At 44.0% G+C, this 21,812-nt stretch overlaps 1 protein-coding gene across 1 annotated transcript in view; it reads left to right on the top strand.

Annotated features, from left to right (window-relative positions):
• Positions 1-10,146: 10,146 nt before the first annotated feature.
• Positions 10,147-21,812, top strand: part of foxo1a (forkhead box O1 a) — a 95,193-nt gene continuing 83,527 nt past the window's right edge. Inside the window, exon 1 of the mRNA XM_072477071.1 lies at positions 10,147-11,074. Coding sequence (XP_072333172.1) covers positions 10,517-11,074 — 558 coding nt within the window. The 5' untranslated portion in view covers positions 10,147-10,516. The remainder of the gene's footprint in view (positions 11,075-21,812) is intronic.

The raw sequence follows: 21,812 nt of genomic DNA, 5'->3' as shown, positions 1-21,812 counted from the left end.
AAACATTTAATGAAGGAGCCTCAACTGCTTCACTGGGCAAGGAATTCCATAGATTCACAACCCTTTGGGTGAAGAAGTTCCTCCTAAACTCAGTCCTAAATCTACTTCCCCTTATTTTGAGGCTATGCCCCCTCGTTCTGCTTTCACCCGCCAGTGGAAACAACCTGCCCGCATCTATCCTATCTATTCCCTTCATAATTGTATATGTTTCTATAAGACCCCCTTCATCCTTCTAAATTCCAATGAGTACTTTCCCAGTCTACTCAACCTCTCCTCGTAATCCAATGCCTTCAGCTCTGGGACTAACCTAGTGAATCTCCTCTGCACACCCTCCAGCGCCAGTACGCCCTTCCTCAGGTAAGGAGACTAAAACTGAACACAATACACCGGTGTGGCCTCACTAACACCGTATACAATTGCAGCATAACCTCCCTAGTCATAAACTCCATCCCTCTAGCAATGAAGGTCAAAATTCCATTTGCCTTCTTGATCACCTGTTGCATTTGTAATCCAACTTTTTGCGACTCATGCACTAGCACACCCAGGTCTCTCTGCACAGCAGCATGTTTTAATATTTTATCATTTAAATAATAATCCCTTTTGCCGTTATTCTTACCAAAATGGATAACCTCACATTTGTCAACATTGTATTCCATCTGCCAGACCCTAGCCCATTCACTTAACCTATCCAAATCCCTCTGCAGACTTCCAGTATCCTCTGCACTTATTGCTTTACCACCATTCTTAGTGTTGTCTGCAAACTTGGACACATTGCCCTTGGTCCCCAACTCCAAATCATCTATGTAAATTATGAACAGTTGTGGGCCCAACACTGATCCCTGAGGGACACCACTAGCTACTGATTGCCAACCAGAGAAACACCCATTGATCCCCACTCTTTGCTTTCTAATAATTAACCAATCCTCTATCCATGCTACTACTTTACCCTTAATGCCATGCATCTTTATCTTATGCAGCAACCTTTTGTGTGGCATCTTGTCAAAGGCTTTCTGGAAATCCAGATATACCACATTCATTGGCTCCCCGTTATCTACCGCACTGGTAATGTCCTCAAAAAATTCCACAAAATTAGTTAGGCATGACCTTCCCTTTATGAACCCATGCGGCGTCTGCACAATGGGACAATTTCCATCCAGATGCCTCACTATTTCTTCCTTGATGATAGATTCCAGCATCTTCCCTACTACCGAAGTTAAGCTTACCGGCCTATAATTACCCGCTTTCTGCAGACCTCCTTTTTTAAACAGTGGTGCCACTTTATATGCTTTTTCCTCCAATTTGATACTCTCCCTTAATTCCTTCGATATCCACGGTCGATTTTCCCTCTTTCTAAAGATCGTGAAAGATAATAATCCTTCCTTTTTGTTGGTATAAACCTTTCTGAGCACTGTGAAAAATCACTTTGAAGGTTCTCCACTGTTCCTCAACTGTTTCACCATAAAGTATTTGCTCCCAGTCTACCTTAGCTAGTTCTTCTCTCATTCCATTGTAATCTCCTTTGTTTAAGCACAAAACACTAGTGTTTGATTTTACCTTCTCACCCTCCATCTGCATTTTAAATTCCACCATATTGTGATCGCTCCTTCCAAGAGGATCCCTAACAATGAGATCATTAATCAATCCTGTCTCATTACACAGGACCAGATCTAGGACCGCTTGTTCCCTCGTAGGTTCCATTACATACTGTTCTAGGAAACTATCGCGGATACATTCTATAAACTCCTCCTCAAGGCTGCCTTGACCGACCTGGTTAAACCAATCGACATGTAGATTAAAATCCATGTAGATTAAAATCCATGGATCTAATCCATGTAGATTAGAATAACATCAAAGACATTGTGAGCTAAGATGCAGTTTACACCCTGATCTGCAGCACTTAACAGATCAAAAGGAGAAATTGCAAAGAAAGATAAGAAGTTCAAATTAAATATATCAGAATTTTTCAAATCTTATTTCTTGCCTTCATTTTGAAAGTATTTTACCCTCATTCATCTGACTTTCCAATGCCAAAATGACAGGCAAATAGACGGCACAGTAGCACACTGGTTAACATTGTTGCTTCACAGAGCCAGGGACCTGGGTTTGATTCCAAACTTGGGCCACTGTCTGTGCGGAGTTTGTACGTTCCCCCCGTGTCTGCATGGGTTTCATCCGGGTGCTCCGGTTTCCTCCCAGAAGTCCCAAAAGACGTGCTTGTCAGGTGAATTGGATATTTTTAATTCTCCCTCAGTGTAACCGAACAGGTGCCGGAGTGAGGAGTCTAGGGGATTTTCACAGTAACTTCATTACAATGTTAATGTAAGCCTACTTGTGACACTAATAAAGATTATTATTATTACCTCTTAGCCAAAATGGCTAACATTGCAAACTGGGGGCAGGCAAAATGAACTTGCATTCTTTCCCCCCCATCATTAATTGATATTTAAAATTATTATCTTTCACGATCTTTAGATCACCATGTTCTCTCCATGGCCATGGATAAGCTGATAATTGTTCTGCAAATGCTGCTTTATGAATGGCCTGAAAGAAAGAGATGAAAGTGCCCGTGGTTTATTTACTGCATGTGCAAAGTGTCTTGCCTCAAACTGAGTCTCACTGAGTGCAGTTGAGGGCAGGAACACATTGTACATGGGCACACAGCATTCTTCCACTTTCATCACAACATGTTCCTAGGTCAGTTTACTACAGCACTAGACAACCTACAAAACAAATATTTTTTAAAGGATTATTTCTTTTCTGATTCTTTGCAGCACATCATAGCTTTGAGGACCCTTTTGAAACATAAGTTATTCAAAAAGAAATTGGATTAGCTTTAATGTTCTATTTTTCTGCTATTGTGTATTGTTCATTTGAGTTTTTAAAAAAAGCAACCGGTAAATTCCTTCTATCCAATTCTTCCTGAAGGCATTGAATTTCCCAGCTACTATTCCACCAACACCAACACCGCTGGTTCCAGCCATTCTCCATTGTGTGAACTGAGAAAATGTTCAGTTTCCTCCAGTCCACAGGATGGTGATCAGGAGCTTATCCCTCTTTGTTCTTTGCTCATTTGCTGAGGCTTAGTGAGGTAATTGTAGTAATCCTCCACTGCTCCATCTGAGAACAGCAAACATACATTTCCAGTGCATATACCAACTGAACTACTAGGTGAACGTTAAATCACTGCTGCCTCCTATGTGAAATTGAGGGACTTTTCCAGGCCAAATCCCCAGTGCTGTCATTGTTATCCTGTTAGGAATATCAGAATTGCTAGATGAAGAAAGCCCAAGATCCATCTTGTTCTACTTCTATCACCTTGGTAGCCATATATCGTGAATGGAGTTGGTGACTAATCATAGCAATCAATCTCGATTAGTCTACACCACACCGAAAACTCTAAAGATGGAGAGCATTGGGGAACAAAGGCCCAATTAATTATTTTTTATAATAAAAAATAAGTTTATTTTAGAAAAGATTAAAATGTTTAAGGATACTGATGGCAACTGCCAGTACTAGGCCCAGGCCTGCAGGAAGGATCGACGATGGATCCCCAGATAGAGGTGAACTTAGGTAATGGGAGGGGGAGGATAGTAGGGTCTGGGTTGTCACTTTTCTCTTAAAAATGCAATGGTCCCTACTTAAACCATGCTCTGCAATAAAGAGATTAATTACATTGCTTGGATGAAGCATATCCTATTGGCCTCTACCTCTGGCGAATGATCAAACTAGGTCCAACCAAGGTATGTCAGGCCTTTGCTTTCCTCCCTTCTGAATACCACAACTCACAGTCTTTTAAGAACTTGTAGCTTTTATGTTTTTTATGACTAAGTCAGACTGACTGATGACACATCGTGAATGTTCATGCTGTGTACTTACTGCTACAATGGTGTGCGGTGGAATGGTAATAGCTTCCTGCAGCCCTAAGGCGAGTATTAAACCTCACTGGCTTCTTTTAGTCATTTGGAGCTTCTTGTTTGAACATGCCAAGCTTTGCATTAACTTCACTTCTACTTTTGGTGTTTTTCCTGGTAGCAATGGTCTTTATAATATTTTAATTCACATCATTGCTAAGGGAGATGCCTGAGGAACGCTGAATAATGAGGACACTGCGTTTTACTTCATCCATCTATCATACTTTTATTTTCCCCTTCAACTTTCTTCTATTTTCTTGCTCTGTCTCCTCAAGGTGATGACTTGTAATGAGGATGTGGTTGCTCCAGAATTGGCGGTCCTCCAATACACATCTAAGTGGTTGTTATTTATATGTAAACCAAAACAGTGAATGTCAACAAGCTGCTTTGCTGCGATGAGCATCACAGCTAAAGCCAGCCCCTAACATTAATATATGGACACTTTCCAGCAGGGGTCACTAGACAATGAGCAGGAGTGAGATCCCTCGTCAAAGGACATTGAGGCCAATTGAAGCAGAACCAACTATCACTTCAGTGGAGGTGAGAAATCTCTCACCAGTTGCAAGGGAAACCCTGAGACCCATTTAGCATTTCAAAACTAGTTTTATTTATTTGATAGTTGATGGAATTCCTGGATATTTTCTGATCTTCTGTCCCTGTAGTTTACTGACTCACTGCTGGAGTACTGCTCATCAATGTCTCACCCGAGCTACCACTGTTCATGTTCATTCCTTGAGAATGAGTCTCATCAAGAGATTTTTATTGTCAGAGCATCATGGTCTTACATAGTATGCATAGGTGTTTTCAGCAAGAATGGCTGGAAAACAATCAGGATTTTGGCATCTGATTGAGAGTCTTCTTTTGGGCAGGGCATTAAGAGTGAAATATAGCTCCCCAACTGAGGTTAGCTAATGCAACCCAAAGCAGGGATCAAACCTTGACCTTGAGTGCATATTAACAAATTGGATAGAGGGTTTAATGATAATTGAAAATGTAAACGTCTGAGTGCAATTGTATTTATTCAAAGGCTAACGAGCTGTTTAAATGCAGTCTCAAGCACAAAAGCATAACATGGTTAACAAGTGAAGTTAGAAGCCCTGCCACAAACTCCATTCCTTAGCCACCAATTCCATTACCCTCACTGACCATTGTCCAAGGTTAAGCCAGACTGTCTGCAACCTCGTCATCCTGTTCGACACTGAGCAACGCTATCAACATCAAATCTTCTTCAACACCAATGCTATCTACTTCCAGCTCTGTAATAGAGCTTGTCTTTGTCTCTGCCTCAACTCATGTGCATGCCTCAACTCACCGATGCTCTTGCTACGCCCAGCTTCCACTATTCCCCAATGCTCTCTGGGAAAGCTTCCTACTTTCTACACTCAGTAAACTTGGGCTCATCCAAAACTCTGCTGCCCATATCCTAACTCACACAGTCCGGTTTACCCACAATCCTGTGCCAGCAAAATTACATTGGCACTCGGTTGGCAATGTCTTGATTTTGAAATGACCATCTTTGTGTTTAGATGCCTCTATGGTCTAGTCCCTCCTTATCGCCAACCCAATACCCCTCTACAATTTGCACTCTTCCAGACTTTTCTTGTCCAACACTCCCCACCCCTGTTTTCTTTCCAGCACCATTGATGGCTATGCCTTTAGCTACCTAAGCACTAAATCTCTGTGGGTCTCATCCTCTGTCCCCTCCTTTAAATCGCCCCCAATAATTTCCTATGAGGCTTGGTTTCCATTTTCTTTCTAAAAGCCCGTGGTCAATGCCTTTGGGGAATATTTTTATTACATTAAAGTTACTATATAAATACAAGTTGTTACTTGTCAGCAGGATCGGGGGAACATTTGTTCCAAAACTACTTTTTTGTAATTGCATTGATCCAGATTACAGGGCGCAATCTGTCAATAATTGACAGTTAATTAGTGACAACATACTCTTGGACCGATAAAACTCTTGCTCAGAATAGTCAGAATTACTATATTTAGAAAAGAAAACACAGAAGGAACAATGTGAACAACATCTTGGGGACATGTGCCAATCTGAAAACAAAGTTCTGAGCAAATAGACATTCTTGGCTACCCACCTGAAGCATGTGCACATTGCAACAGCCAAGAAGGAAGAAATTAACAAAGAAAGAGCTCCTCTAGTAGGCTGGCATTATTCTTGTGAATGACAGTATTACAATTTCAAAAAAAAACATTGACGTGCAATGGGGTTAGAAATATATTTATTTTTCCACTTGTAAATTTTGTGGAGGATGGGAGAGGTGAGGGAAATCATTGAAGTTAGAGCCAAGGAATGGAACAATCTAACATTTCGGGTTAGGTATACTATATACCAGAGGAAAGGCTTGCTGCAATTCTTCCCTAACTCAGTCCCAACCTCAGAATGCATTCCTTGCTGCATCTCGAGGTCACATGTGCCCAATTTTCACTCCAGCCATTCTGTGACATTCCCAAATGAGATTACAAATCAAGGACAGCTTTGTGCTTGGGGCCCATCCAGCTAAAGCCTGGTCTCAAACTGCCCAACCTCACTTCTTGTAAATGAGCTCGTTATCAGAGCTACTGTCTGGACTGAATTTGAATCCAAGTCCTGAAAGTGAAAGATGAATGTCTCGACCACTGCAGCCCAGTCCATCACAAATAATTTACACATGAATTAAAAATCTGAAATAGTGCACAGGTGCAATCTGGGTGAACTGAAAACACACCAGCACAGACAATTCACAGAATCAAGGTTACGGGGATATGGCAGTGGAGTGGGACTAGGTAGAATGCTCTTCCAGAGAGCTAGCACAGGCTTGATGGGCTGAATGGTCTAATTCTGCACTGTAACAATTCTGTGCTTCTGCATTTTGCTACACTGTGATTTGAACTTGATTGTGAACACAGGAGTTGCTGCACCCCTTTTACTGTGTCTCAAATAATCTAGCTATGCACATTACCAGTGAAAAAGAGAAAACAACGAAAGAAAATTGGCACCGTGACATTTTTAGTTGAGACATAGGTAATAAGAAGGACTGTGTTGCACAGGCTCCAACTACAAATGTTTATGTTCACGAATATTAAAATTATATCCAGAATTTTATATTCATTTTGTAAATACTGTTGTCACAATTTTTGCTGAGTTAGCTGATTTGGGTGACAAATTTACCTTTCATTTTTTGTACTCTGCAGGCAGACAATAAAGAGGTGACACCAACAAAAATAACCAATGGTTCAATGTAAAAATATAGGAATGTTCTCATTTTGAACGATAATACCTTTAAACAACACTGTGCGGCCTACAGCTTTAAATTATCATATTGCAATACTGTGCATACTAAATGTTATCTGATGGCCATATTAAATCAAATTTTATAATAAACTTTTAATATTGTCAATCTTATTAATCCATCACTGAAGATGAATTAGCTGCATTAATGCAATACCTGCTGTTTGGATAAAAATAACTCACAAAATAAAGATGTTCCATTAATTCTCTCTCTCTCTCTCTCCCTCTGGCATTCTGTCCTGAATTTAAATTGGGGTGTTCCATTCCAATTCTCTTCCAGCACCTCGTTGTGCACTAAGGCAGACTTTAGCCTGTCTCCATAGCTAGTAATTCCCAGACCAAGTCACTAGACAGTCGCCAAGGGATTATAGCTTGAGGGGCGCCATTCCACATCAACCGTGGCTGACCAGAAGTCTCTCCCACTCTTAACTCCAGACATTGCCGTGTTTGGAAGGATTTGTAGGTTGACATACTCAACCTGTTTGACCGCGTTATGAACGCACCTGCCTTGGCCATCAGGTCCTGGGGGAGGACTCGAACCTGGAGGTTCATAGAATCCTGACAGTGCAGAAGGAGGCCACTCGGCCCATCGAGTCTGCACTGACCCTCTGAAGGAGCATTGTACCCAGGCCCCCGCCCAATCTCCGTAACCCCACTCCAGGGTCAATTTAGCTTTGCCAAGCCACCTAACCTGCACATCCTTGGACTGTGGGAGGAAACCCGAGCATGCAGTGGAAACTCACACAGACACGGGGAGAACATACAAACTCCACACAGACAGACACCCAAGATCGGAATTTTCACAGTAACTTCATTGAAATGTTAATATAAGCCTACTTGTGACACTAATAAAGATTATTAATATTATAATTATTGAATCCGGGTCCCTGGCGCTGTGAGGCAGCAGTGTTAATCATTCTGGCTCAGAGGCAGGGAGCTTCTCACAGAGCCACAAGATCTCCAAAGAGGCAGCGTTAGCTCATTTAAATAATATTTTGGAAAATGTTTAGCATCATTATTGGGCAATTTATGTGGGCAATATCATATTGGTTCCACGCGTGAGGCGATTTTCTTCCAGGATATGTCACAAAGCACTAATAATGCTCATAAACCTTCATGACCCTGTGCCGAGAGAATTAATAGTGATTGTAGTTTACTTGAGAAAAATAATGGGCAGCATGGTGGCACAGTGGTTAGTACTGCTGCCTCACAGCATCAGGGATCTGACTTCGATTCTGACCTTGAGTGACTGTGTGGAGTTTGCACTTTCTCCCCAGATCTGCATGGGTTGCCTCCCACAGTCCAACGATGTGCAGGTTAGGTGGATTGGTCATGACCAATTCTCCTTGATGTCCAAAGGTTAGGTGGGGTTATGGGGATAGGACGGGGAAAGGGTGCCTAGGTAGAGTGCACTTTAGAAGAGTGGCTGCAGACTTGAGGGGCCGAACGACCTCCCTCTGTACTGTAGGAATTCTGTGATTTTGATATAATGTTTTCAGCCCTTTATCTTATCCTCTTTTTTGTGCATCCTTCAAAAATGTGTTCTTATTTAAGGCAGGGTAATCTTAATTGAGTTAGTCCTCCTGATCCCCGAACTCATCCAGAATCAGATACAGGGGCAGATGTTAAAGTCACCAACGTCCCTGCTGGCAGTCTGGGATTCAGCACTGCAAAGGTCGGCGAATAGATGGAGCCACAGGTCCCCGACACAGCTGAAAACACGATGGGAGGATTGTTGTGGATTGCTAATATGGAATCGTTTGACTGACACGCTGTTGACGGAAGAAAATATTGGCTTGACGTGATAGCTGATACGAGGACCGGGGGGGGGGGGCTTCTCAGTACTCGTGGCGTCGAATTCCAGCGCTTTCTTATAGAATAAGCTCCTAAACGAAGCCAAAACATGACTACATTTATTACAAACCCATCCTGGCTCTCCCAACCTCCTCTGAAGTCCAAAATCACTTTGAATGATTATTATTAAAATATATACCACATCGCCAGTTCGCTCAACCCGTCCAAATCTCTCGAATTCGCAGGTAAATAAACATCTCTCCTTTCAACAGGTGTGGGATCGGGGGGGGGGGGGGGGGGCACGGAGAGCAACAGCCCCCGCCGCGCCCCGCATTGATGTGGGTGAGAGAATTAGAGTGAACTCAGCTTGAACTCAAGGGATTCCGTTCTAATCCACAAAACGCAGAATATATTCCAAGTAAACAAACTCCAGATTGAAGTAATTTCAGAGAACTGCGGGCGACTGTCTGGGTCCGTTTGTTGGTGTGGAAGTGACTCTTTTTTTGGGAAAGGTTGCGCGGGGGGGAAATCTGGTCAATATTTGATGTCGGCTAACCACTTGTTCCAGAAGAACAGGGCGGGCGGGTACACTGCCGCGCACTATCCCAATCGCTGTGAGTCGAGGAGCGAGAGCTCCACACAGACTTGGCAAGTTTAGAATTGGTGCAACGACCACCGCCGACTTTTAATTTCGTGACTGGATACGCGATTGCCTTTTTTTGTGCGAATCCAGCTCTTAATGTTTACAATGGGTGTTAAAACGCCCATTTCTTTCGGTTAATGGGGACTCACACATCTCTCTACTTCCCGCGTTCTCCGTTGCTGTATTCTTCTGGAATAAAGTCCAGTTTGGCTGTCAAAAATGGCTCTGTGTGTATGTTTGTTTTGATGTGAGTAAGCTTCCCCGCCATGTGTTTACTCGTGTTGGTGGGAGGGCCTTTCTCAGCAACAAGCTCCTCCTCACCAACCTAACTTGAAACGGGGTGGGGAGGGAGAGGAGAGGTTCTTGCCTTTCCCCCTGTGTTATTGGCCGCCAGCCCCCGGCTTGTGGGCGAACCGTGATTGTGACTGGAGCCCCTGGCTGCCCATCAAGCGGGCTCCTCCCTGCCTTTAACGCAGAGCCATCAGGCTTGGTGGCTGTGTGTGTGTGAGAGAGAGAGGGGGTGGAGGACAATACAGTGCTTGTCTGTGCCGAGAGAAGGAAAGTAGGACAAATGGTACAGCAGGGTCATGAAGGTTTATGAGCATTATTAGTGCTTTGTGGCAGCAAATCGCCCGCTTACTACTCTGTGCCTGTTTGTTTTTGTTGTGGGAAATAGCTTTATTTTTTTTTTTGGGGGGGGGGGGGGGGGAGTGGGGAGTTTTTGTTGCCTTGACAGACTTTATTTTTCTCCTGCCCATTTATGAAGTGACGGAGTAACTTTTTTCCCCTCCACACACACCCTTTTACTCCTCGTGTGTTGTGCAAAGCGAGGAAGGTGGGAGGGTGAGAGAAAGAGCGAGAACAAACTTCAAAACTCCAGTCATGGCCGAGGCACCGCCGCTGCAACAGGTCGTGGAGATCGACCCCGACTTCGAGCCGCAGTCCCGGCCCCGCTCCTGCACCTGGCCCTTGCCCCGGCCGGATTTCAGCTGCGCCTCGTCGCCGGCCTCGGTGAAACAAGAAGGGCAGAGCGAGTTCAACCTGACCCCGGAAGGGGCCGGCCGGGTGAGCGCTTCAGTGTCGCCGGCCCTGGTGCTGGAGGAGCAGGACGAGGACTTCGACCAGAAACCCGCCGTGCTGGGACTGGAGTGCTGCGGCGACTTCCAGTGCCAGCAACAGGACGGCTGTCACCATCAGCAGCAGCAGCAACAACAGCAGCAACCGGTCCCTTCGGCCGGAGCCGCTTCTGCGGCCCAGAGGAAGAGCAGCTCGTCCCGGCGAAACGCTTGGGGGAACCTGTCATACGCCGACCTCATCACCAAAGCCATCGAGAGCTCCCCGGAGAAGAGGCTGACCCTGTCCCAGATTTATGACTGGATGGTCAGGAGCGTTCCCTACTTCAAGGATAAGGGAGACAGCAACAGTTCTGCTGGATGGAAGGTGGGAGCAAAATAGTATTTGGTTTTGGCATGCCCGTTTCAACTTTTTTTGGGTGTAATAGCTGCATAAGCAAGTAATAAATGCGGCCAATTCAGTCGTTAAAAATTGGGGGGGTTAAACAAAAAATCCAATTCCCAAATATTGTAAGATTATTATGCTTTCCGAGTCCTCCACTTAGCGCCAATTGTTGTCCAGGAGGAAGGAAGTCTGATGGGGTTGATTAGGAATGACTCAAAAAGAAATCTGAGCGTTTTAACCATTAAGACGGTAAAACGAACCTCTGAACCTCAAAAACTTTTACTGCTAAACACAGATTATGCATCCCACTGGGATGCCAAGTATTGCGATTTTATCACATTTTGCCATCTGTGTTGGGGTAATGTGTTCAGGGAATAACGCATGTGCGAGAGCAACAGGATTCTAGTGGAGCTACTGAAGTAATCAATGAATTGTCCATTACGCAAGCAGATGAGATGGCGGCGGTGCCTTCGGACGAATACTTGTCAGTTTGGGACGATGGATTTCCAAATGGCAGCTGGAAAATAACCCGTCCCCACACAAACTTCAAAGCCCGGTTACAAGGACAGGAAATACTGCGCTGTTAAACATGCGTTGCCCTTTTAAAAGAAAAATATATGTGTATATAGTCAAAACTTTATAGTCTTGGCACGCAAGTGACTTGTAAATAAATCGATATTGGCTGACGTACGTCCTAAGTTCAGAGCATTTTCGTGCCATTTAGGTGTGTTAGTGTCGGATAGTCGGTATCGCTAGCTTTGGAGGGGGTGGAAGATACTAGCCTCGATTTATCACTGGGTTTATGCGAACAAGAGAATATCGGAAATGTCTGGAGGCAGGAGGCAATGTTAATTGTTCTGGGGGCTGTCGCTTTTCCCCATGAAACAACCCAGAGCTGTGTGGCAGTCAGGGCTGTAGGTAGGTCCCGGCGCAACAGGCAGTCAGCGTGTCTCTTAACAGCCAACCAGACGGGAGGAGAACCTGCCGCATCTGAAATGAAATAGTTGGAAATACAGAAATCAGACAGCACCAGCTCTAAAGAGAGGGACAGATCAACCAGACAAGTCTGTAGTTTGTAAGATGACCTAAGAGGGCTAATCGAGGAAGTTTGGAGTTTGACTATGCGAAACATTCGCGCAATTTATATTAAAAATGCAACAAAAAAAAACACCTAAAACGTTCGGCTCCAAAAAAGTGAAATGGTTGGCGGCGTGATTTTCTTTCAAAAACGCCACATTCCGCGTTGGAGCTAAAAAGTTTGCAACCCGCGCCGCTACAGAGGCGAGCAAAAAGTTGTACCGTGTCGAGTGCTCAGAGACATGGGGCAGACAGACTATTGGGATATTCGAGCAGCTACAGAAACTGTCCTCCAGCCCTAACTTTTGGTCGGATTGTGTGTTTTGGGGGGGGGGGGGGGGGGGGTTTCTATTCAGTCATTTTGTAATGTCAGTGATGAAAATGGGATGAATCACACGCCCCCATTCCAGTCCCGCCGGGCGGCGAAGGAGCCCCCCCCCCCCCCAATGTTATTGTTTCAATCACCGTCGCACGCGCGCTTGTCGCTGCCTGCACCCCAACCTGCTGGCCACTGGTTTTGTCCTGCCCTCGCCCTGACTTCCTGACCTGATTGGTCCGGTCACGTCACTTGCAAGCTCCGATTGGACGGAGCGCGCTGTCGATCATTCCGAGCAGTCGAGCTTGGATGTTTCGCGGGGGGGCGGGGGGGGGGGGGGAGTGAATCAACCCCGTGACAGGCCGGGGGAGAGGGGGCAGTGACTCACTGACTGACACACAGCCAGGCAAAGATCTAGAATAGAGTCACCTAGATTTCTTTTTTTTAAATCACCTTCCGTCTCGAGACCAAGCTGCCGCTAGTTATGCTTTGGAGAAGGGGAGTGACATTAAAAAAAAAACTCACACACACAGTGCCAGGGAACGGGCTTCAGATAAATAAGAAACACTGCCGACTCCAGATTGCTACCCGCTCCTTTCCAACAACTTGGGACAGTTTCATGTGTTTTTGCACTTTTTATTTTCTCGCGCCTGGATTGTTTTTTGATATCAGAATGGAAATCGTTTTGACGTTTCTGTCAAATGAATTGTGCTATTGCTTTATACCCTTTTGTTGAGAACATAGAGAGAGAGGGGGAAAAAAACAGCAACGGCTAGCGGAACGGCTCGTTATTTTTACATCTTCCGGCAAAACAGCCACAATAAGCCGTGATGCATTTCCTTATAGTTTGGAAAATAACTTTTTTTTCAGAATTGACTCATTTGAACCCGTTTGAACTGTTCAGTGTTTACCTTTTTGCCAGCTTGGAATATTAATTATATTGTAAAGGTGGGAATTACCTGGTCTTCTGAACTACAACACTCACTGACCTTTATACACGGGACTTTTTTTAAACGAAATTCCCCGCCGCCTTACTCATTTTGGAGCCATGGCAGGTGCAGATGTTGGGTGGCTCCAGCTGAACTTCTAATTGCACCTGTGAAATATTCTTTTATTTTTAAATTTTGGCACTTTTCAAAATATGATGAGGCATTAAATACCAGGTGATTACATTCAGTCATCTACTGTGCCATTGATATTATATGACCTGATGGCTTCAATTATGTTACATTGTCAAGTGGGCACAGTAAGAAGTCTTACAACACCAGATTAAAGTCCAACAGGTTTGTTTTGATGTCACTAGCTAGTGACATCGAAACAAACCTGTTGGACTTTAACCTGGTGTTGTAAGACTTCTCTCACCCCAGTCCAATGCCGGCATCTCCACATCATTGTCAAGTGGATTTATGCTGATTTTTGTTTTACCCAGTGGCATGTTGTGCTGCTGAAGGTCTCCAATCAGATTACTGTCCTTTTGTCGGAATCTGCTTTTTAGTTTTGGTTTTCCTTTTGGCACTAGGGCCACGTCCTGTTCACTGATCCTTGATCTTGGATGCAACAAGACCATGTAGGAGAATACAATCTGTTCTTTCTGACTTTGCATATCTGACAAAAGACAACTTCATTAAATCTTGCGATCTGACCATTGAATGAATGATCATTAAAGGAGAGGAATAATGCCACAATAGTATTGAAGTGTAAAATATACAGAACCAGTCAGTTTGCCTGTGCAATACAATGATTTTGGTAATGAACAAAGAAAAGTACGGCGCGGGAACTGGCCCTTTGGCCCTCCAAGCCTGCGGTGACCATGCTGCTCGTCTAAATAAAACGCTCTACCCTTCCGGGTCCCGTATTCCTCGATTCCCATCCTATTCATGTATTTGTCAAGACGCACCTTAATCGTCACCATCGTACTTGCTTCCACCATCTCTGGCAGCGAGTTCCAGGCACCCACTACCCTTTGTGTAAAAAAAAAAAAAAAAAAAAAAAAAAAAAAAAAAAAACCCAAAACACATCCCTTGCACATCTCTAAACTTTGTCCCACGCACTTTAGACCTATGTCCCCTAGTAATTGCCTCCTCCAGACTTGGGGGGGAAAAAGCTACTGACTATCCGAGTACTAAAGTATTGTATAATTTTGTATCTTTTCTCTATTTTAAAATCTGATTCAGGAGAATGATATAGCTGCAAATCAGAGCCAACTAGAAGCATTTAGTCTCGAGCATAAATAGAATTTAAAACAAAACATTTACAAATATAAGCTGCATTATACCAGTGCTGCTATTCAAAATAGAACTGTCTGATTCTAACATAAATTCTGCCAGTCGCTGTTAATACATTTCTTTCACCCTTTTTTTAACCTATGTTTGTTTCCCTTTCCCCCAAATAGCTCTTGAATGGTGCTGTCTAAACTTGGGAAAGGTGTGTTCATCAGCTGCATATTATTTTGGGTAGTAATTCAGACCTCTGGCCTCTTCCTTACAGCAAAACTGTGTTTTCTCTCAATATTTGAATTCCCATCTGTAATATTGGAGTGGGTACACAAAGAAACATAGTATAATCATTGGATACTTATGGAGAAGCATTTCTGCATAAACATTTCTGCATAAACATAAATATATCCTTTCCCTGATATATTTGAGTTTTTAAAAAAATATTTTATTCTCCTTTTTCACATTTTCTTCAAAATTTGCACCCACCAACAAACAATCAACGCTAATGAATACAATGTCAATCAACAACAACAATCCCATTCTCCCACCAACCCCCAAACAGCACACATGTCAACACAAACATGAAATTAAAAAGGAATCCGGAATCACCCATAGTCGTCATCAGCATACACAGCACCATTAACACATAACAGCACCCCCCCCCCCCCCCCCATAATGTTCAATGTCATCCAATTCTTGAAAGTGCATAATGAATAACGCCCATGAATTGTAGAAGCCCTCCATTCTTCCCCTCAGTTCAAACTCCTTCTCAAGAGTTAAGAATTCCAGCAAGTCCCCACGCCAGGGCACAGGGTGGAGAGGTTGACCTCCACCCCAACAGGATCCGCCTTCGGGCGATCAACGAGGCGAAGGCTCCTGATATATTTGAGTTGAGAAAATTTCCTGGATTTGATTTTAATTAGAAATTTATCCACAAAGTTCTCCTTAAAAAAAATTCAAATATACAGCTTATTTTCAGGGTTGATTAATTAAAACATGTTATGATTGCAATCTTATGATAGGAAAAACAGCTGTTAGATATGGGTATAAAATTCAAATCCTTTAAATAACTAAATTAAAAATCTCCCTAATTAATTGCAATCCAAGTATCAAACGTTGTATTTGTAGGTATATGTATACCCTCAGGTTATTTTCTATGATTGTTTTTGCATGAAGTAATGTAATTGATCCTTGTGTCAACCAGTGAAGAATTAACAGCCATGAGGTTACTGACTGGTTAAAGCACAGGTTTTAAAAGCTTGAACATGAAAGTTGACCCTCTGGAGTTAAGGTGTATATTTAATTTATGGAGTATGATTTAACTTTATAATACCCTTGCGGACAATTTTATTGATGCTTCTAATAGCATGATATACATATGAGTATCTATGATTGCAGTTAATATCCAAAACAGTTTGTAGCGCGCTTGCTTCTCGGATTTAGTGATACTGTTGCTTACTGATAAATTTGGGACCATAAAAAAAATAGTGTGCGCGAGTAAGGGCAGTGAGCACAAATCTTTTTTTGTCTCTGGCTACAGGATCATAATTCAAGGCAGCATGGTTAGGCCTGTTGGTCATCAGAAGTGTAATTAAAGATTTGCTGTTGCCTTGCAATATATTTCTGTTGAGGGTATTTTAGTTCTGCAGAATTGTGCTTAGCGACTTTAAAACAAAATTCAGCAAGGTGCTGAGTTTTTAATCAGCAATGGCATGTAAAGTGTACCAAGGGAATACTGTGGAAAAATGGGCTAGGTGAGCCAGCAGTCTTCTCCCCAATCAACCAGTTAGATTTTGTTACTTGCTGAGATTTTCCAACATTTTCCCGTTGGTAAACTTTCTGTCTTTAGCTTTGACAAAGGGTCATCTGGCCTCGAATCGTTAGCTCTTTTCTCTCCCTACAAATGCTGCCAGACCTGCTGAGATTTTCCAGCATTTTCTCTTTGATTTCAGATTTTGTTACTCTGTTACAAAATGCAGTAGACATTGCCAAATATATGCCACATGCAAGAGAAAAAATGTAATAGATACAAATTTGCGATATTGTGTCAATCATGATGGCTTGACTAGATGTGTTAGCAGCAATTATAAGGGCAGGAGAAGAGTGTTGGCTGCAATGAGTCATAGTATCTACATTTCAGTTTTTCAGTGGTTTAAATGAACATGAGTGTCTTGTCTTGCCCAAACTGATTCAGTTACTCAGGTAATTGTGGTTTAGTCCTATTAACCATTTACAGTTGTAATTATGAGAGAGCGCTTTGCATCTCAGCTCTGCCTTCAGTGAATTTCCTGCATCTCTACATTCATATTACCTTTAGCCAGAAAGATTAGGTGGTCTGTCCACATAGATACTACATAAATTATTTGGAGAGAAACCCATTTTCTCTTCCGCAGATGATCGTGCCTTCATTCTGTTCACCCCTGTGCCCGTCATAAGGGTTACGTTGTAAGTGGAAAGTGATCACTTGTCATTCTAATTGCCCAGATATAACACAAACTTGGTTAACAAATGAAGAGATATCATGCTTCAGTCTGACAGCTCCCTGTGGTTCTGGGCGCACCCATGTCTACACAGTTGACAGCTATAATTGGAATTAAATAGTGATGTGCATGCTGCTAATTCAGTGACAGTAGCCAATTCAGTGACTGCACCGTTTGTAAGTTTAGGTTACCGAAAATATGTTGAATAGTTAACTTGCTGTGAACATTTTAAGTACACATTTTTAACATTGTGTAATTTATCCTCTGTTACTATCTGATTATTTTCAATCTAAAATCTTTGGCTTGGTCAGTTATCCAAACTAGCTTTAATTTGATTTGGCTTGACTTGCCCAAAATTGGAATTTTTAGGCTTGCTACTAGCTTCTTTCTGTCTAATCAGGTGAGGTTTGGATCTGAACCAGTTTCATCCCTTTGGCAGTTCCACCCACTGATACTCTGGAGTACCATACTTACTCACCGACAATTGACTAATCTTTGCAATCATCACATGCATGGGAGGTTAATGAATTCAAGTCATACTTTCAGTTATTGTGTTCATATGATAAAGATCTGAGTACGTCCCACATTCCAACTGTAGCCTTTGGTTTCAACTCCAAGCAGAATCCTTACTTCTCACCACTCTTCTTGATTTTTTTTTTTAAAGTTAATATGCTCAACTTGAGTTAGTGTGGGATAGCCAGCTACCTAATAATCCTTTTTTGTCAAAGGAAAATGTTTTGTTTTCAAATGGTTTTAAAAAGAACGATGATCCGTTTGAGCATTGACACAACTACATAGTCACTTGATAGTTTCTTCACATCATGAGTGGTATGTATGATGCCAAGCTTAGAATAGTGGTGCCTCTCTCTCTTGTGCAGAATGTTCTGGGTTCAAGACCCACTACAGCAATTTTCATTTAAAAAAAATAATTTAATTAAGGCATTTTGTATATACATTAAACATAACCAAAACCAGAGTAAGAACAAACAGAAGACCTCATTGACTTATATTGTCAGAGATACTGGGTGAGCTCAGCCAGCTGTTTATATTGGCAGGATCATTTTGTCCTGCTGACGCCACACCCCTGATGCGGGTTTCCCGGCGGCGCAGGGTGGATTCAGTGGGAAATCCCATTGACAGCGGCGGGAGCAGCAAGAACCCGCCAATTGCTGGCCGCCTCTTGCCACTGAGAAACACTGTGGGGAGGCCAGAGAATTTCACCCACTGTCTTTCAGATGAGATATTAAACTGAGGTACACCGCCCCAGTAGATTGTAAAAGATTCCTTTGCATTATTGGAAGAGGGACAAGGGTATTTTCCTGCTATTCTGGTTAGCATTGTCCTTCAACTAGCATCTTTAAAACAAATTGTCTGGTTACTTACCTCATTATTCGTATAATGGTTTTCAATTGACTAACTTAATGTTTAATTAGATAGAAATAGGACGTCCTGTAGTTGTGAAGAAATAAATATGAAGAAACTGAGATTGAAAAAGGCTCTAGGCTGGACAGGAGGAAGAAGTTAGGGAATCCTGTAGATACCATATTTAAGCTGAAACGTCTAGGGCATTTGCACAGGTTTTTAAAAAAATATATATTTTATTGAAATTTTTCATTCACAATTTTTTTCCCCTTACACGTCAAACATAAAGAAAATTTAACAGTACAAGTAACATGATAACTACAATCTAATAAAGAGTAACTAACTAACATGGTAAACTAACCAAATAACATAAAATGAAACACCCCCCCCCCCCCCCCCCGGGTTGCTGCTGCTGGTCATCTATCTTCCCTCTAACGTTCCGCTAGGTAGTCGAGGAACGGTTGCCACCGTCTGGTGAACCCTTGAGCCGATCCTCTCAGCGCAAACTTAATCTGCTCCAGTTTTATGAACCCCGCCATATTGTTTATCCAGGCCTCCAGTCCGGGGGGTTTCGCTTCCTTCCACATGAGTAAAATCCTACGCCGGGCTACTAGGGACGCAAAGGCCACGACATCGGCCTCTTTCGCCTCCTGCACTTCCGGCTCATCCGCAACTCCAAATAAAGCTAACCCCCAGGTTGGTTTGACCCGGACCTTCACCACCTTTGAGATCACTCCCGTCACTCCCCTCCAATACCCCTCCAGTGCCGGGCACAACCAAAACATGTGTGTGGTTTGCCGGGCTTCCGCCGCACCTCCCACACTTGTCCTCCACTCCGAAGAACCTGCTCAACCTTGCTCCCGTTATGTGTGCTCTATGTAGCACCTTAAATTGAATCAGGCTAAGCCTGGCACACGAGGAAGAGGAATTTACCCTGCTTAGGGCATCAGCCCACAGACCCCCCTCTATCTCCTCCCCGAGCTCTTCTTCCCACTTTCCTTTCAGTTCGCCCACCAGCTCCTCCCCCTCTTCTCTCATCTCTTGGTATATCTCTGACACCTTGCCCTCCCCAACCCACACCCCCGAGAGCATTCTATCCTGGATCCCCTGTGTCGGGAGCAATGGAAATTCCCTCACCTGTTGTCTTGTGAACGCCCTCACCTGCATATACCTAAAGAAATTTCCCCGGGGCAGCTTATACTTTTCCTCCAACGCTCCCAAGCTCGCAAACGTCCCGTCTATAAATAAATCTCCCACCCTCCTAATTCCCAACTGGTGCCAGCTCTGGGATCCTCCATCCATCCTCCCTGGGGCAAACCTTTGGTTGTTCCTAATTGGGGACCCCACCAGGGCTCCCAGCACACCTCTCTGTCGCCTCCATTGCCCCCAAATATTTAATGTTGCCGCCACCACTGGGTTTGTGGTAAATTTCTTTGGTGACCAGCGCCTCTAGACTCGTCCCTTTACAGGACTTCCTCTCTAATCTTTTCCACGCCGCTCCCTCTCCCTCTATCATCCATTTACGGATCATCGCCACATTGGCGGCCCAGTAGTAGTCGCCCAAATTCGGCAGCGCCAGTCCCCCTCTGTCTCTACTACGTTGTAAGAACCCCCTCCTTACCCTCGGAACTTTCCCTGCCCACACGAAGCTCGTGATGCTCCTGTCTATTTTTTTAAAGAAGGCCTTAGTGATCAGTATAGGGAGACATTGGAATACAAATAGGAACCTCGGGAGGACCATCATCTTAATTGCCTGCACTCTGCCTGCCAGTGACAGTGGCTGCATGTCTCACCTCTTGAAGTCCTCTTCCATTTGTTCCACTAGTCGTGTCAGATTAAGTCTGTGCAAGGTTCCCCAGCTCCTGGCTATCTGAATCCCCAGGTATCAAAAGTTTCTTTCCACTCTCCTTAAAGGCAGGCCATCTATCCCATCTATCCTTCTACTCTGGTCCCCATGGTGTATCACAAAAAGTTCACTCTTTCCCATGTTAAGCCTATATCCCGGGAAATCTCCGAACTCCCTCAATATCTGCATGACCTCTGTCATTTCCCCCCCCCCTCTGGGTCCGTCACATACAACAGTAGGTCATCCGCGTAGAGTGTTCTTCTCCCCCTCTAATCACCCCTCTCCATTTTCTGGAGTCTCTCAGCGCCATGGCCAGTGATTCAATTGCCAATGCGAACAGTAATGGAGATAGCGGGCATCCCTGTCTTGTTCCCCTGTATAGTCGGAAATACTCCGATCTTTGCTGACCCGTGACCACACTTGCCGTTGGGGCCCCATAGAGGAGTTTGACCCAGCTAACAAACCCGTCCCTGAACCCGAACCTCCTCAGCACCTCCCATGGATACTCCCACTCCACCCTATCGAATGCCTTCTCTGCATCCATTGCCGCCACTATCTCTGCCTCCCCCTCTACTGGGGGCATCATTATCACCCCTAATAGCCGTCGCATGTTGACATTTAGTTGTCTCCACTTTACGAATCCTGTCTGGTCTTCGTGCACCACCCCCGGGACACAGTCGTCTATCCTCGATGCCAGCACCTTTGCTAGCAATTTGGCGTCCACATTTAGTAGTGAAATAGGCCTATAGGACCCGCACTGAAGCGGATCTTTATCCCGCTTCAAAATTAGCAATATCGTCGCCTCCGACATTGTCGGGGGTAGAGTCCCCCCTTCCCTGGCCTCGTTAAAAGTCCTCACCAACAGCGGGGCCAGCAAGTCCACATATTTTCTATAAAATTCCACCGGGAACCCATCTGGTTCCGGGGCCTTCCCTGCCTGCATGTTCCCCAGCCCCTTGGTAACCTTGTCCACCCCAATTGGTGCCCCCAGGCCTTCCACCTCCTGCTCCTCCACCCTCGGGAACCTTAATTGGTCCAAAAACTGCTGCATCTCCTCTTTTCCCTCCGGGGGTTGGGACCTATAAAGTCTTTCGTAAAAGGTCTTAAACACCTCGTTTATCTTCCCTGCTCTCCGCACCGTAGCTCCCTTTTCGTCTCTAATTCCCCCTATCTCCCTCACCGCTGTCCTCTTTCGCAGCTGATGGGCCAACAGGCGACTAGCCTTTTCCCCATATTCATATCTCATCCCCTGTGCCTTCCTCCACAGCACCTCCGCCCTCCTAGTGGTCAGAAGGTCGAACTCTGTCTGGAGTCGTCGTCTCTCCCTGTATAGTCCCTCCTCCGGGGTCTCCGCATATTCTTTGTCCACCCTTAAAATCTCCCCCAGTAATCTTTCCCTTTCCTTGGCCTCTGTTTTCCCTTT

The sequence above is a fragment of the Scyliorhinus torazame genome, chromosome 15, assembly GCF_047496885.1.
Source record: "Scyliorhinus torazame isolate Kashiwa2021f chromosome 15, sScyTor2.1, whole genome shotgun sequence".
Taxonomy (NCBI): domain Eukaryota; kingdom Metazoa; phylum Chordata; class Chondrichthyes; order Carcharhiniformes; family Scyliorhinidae; genus Scyliorhinus; species Scyliorhinus torazame.
This window is presented reverse-complemented; position numbering and strand designations above follow the sequence as displayed.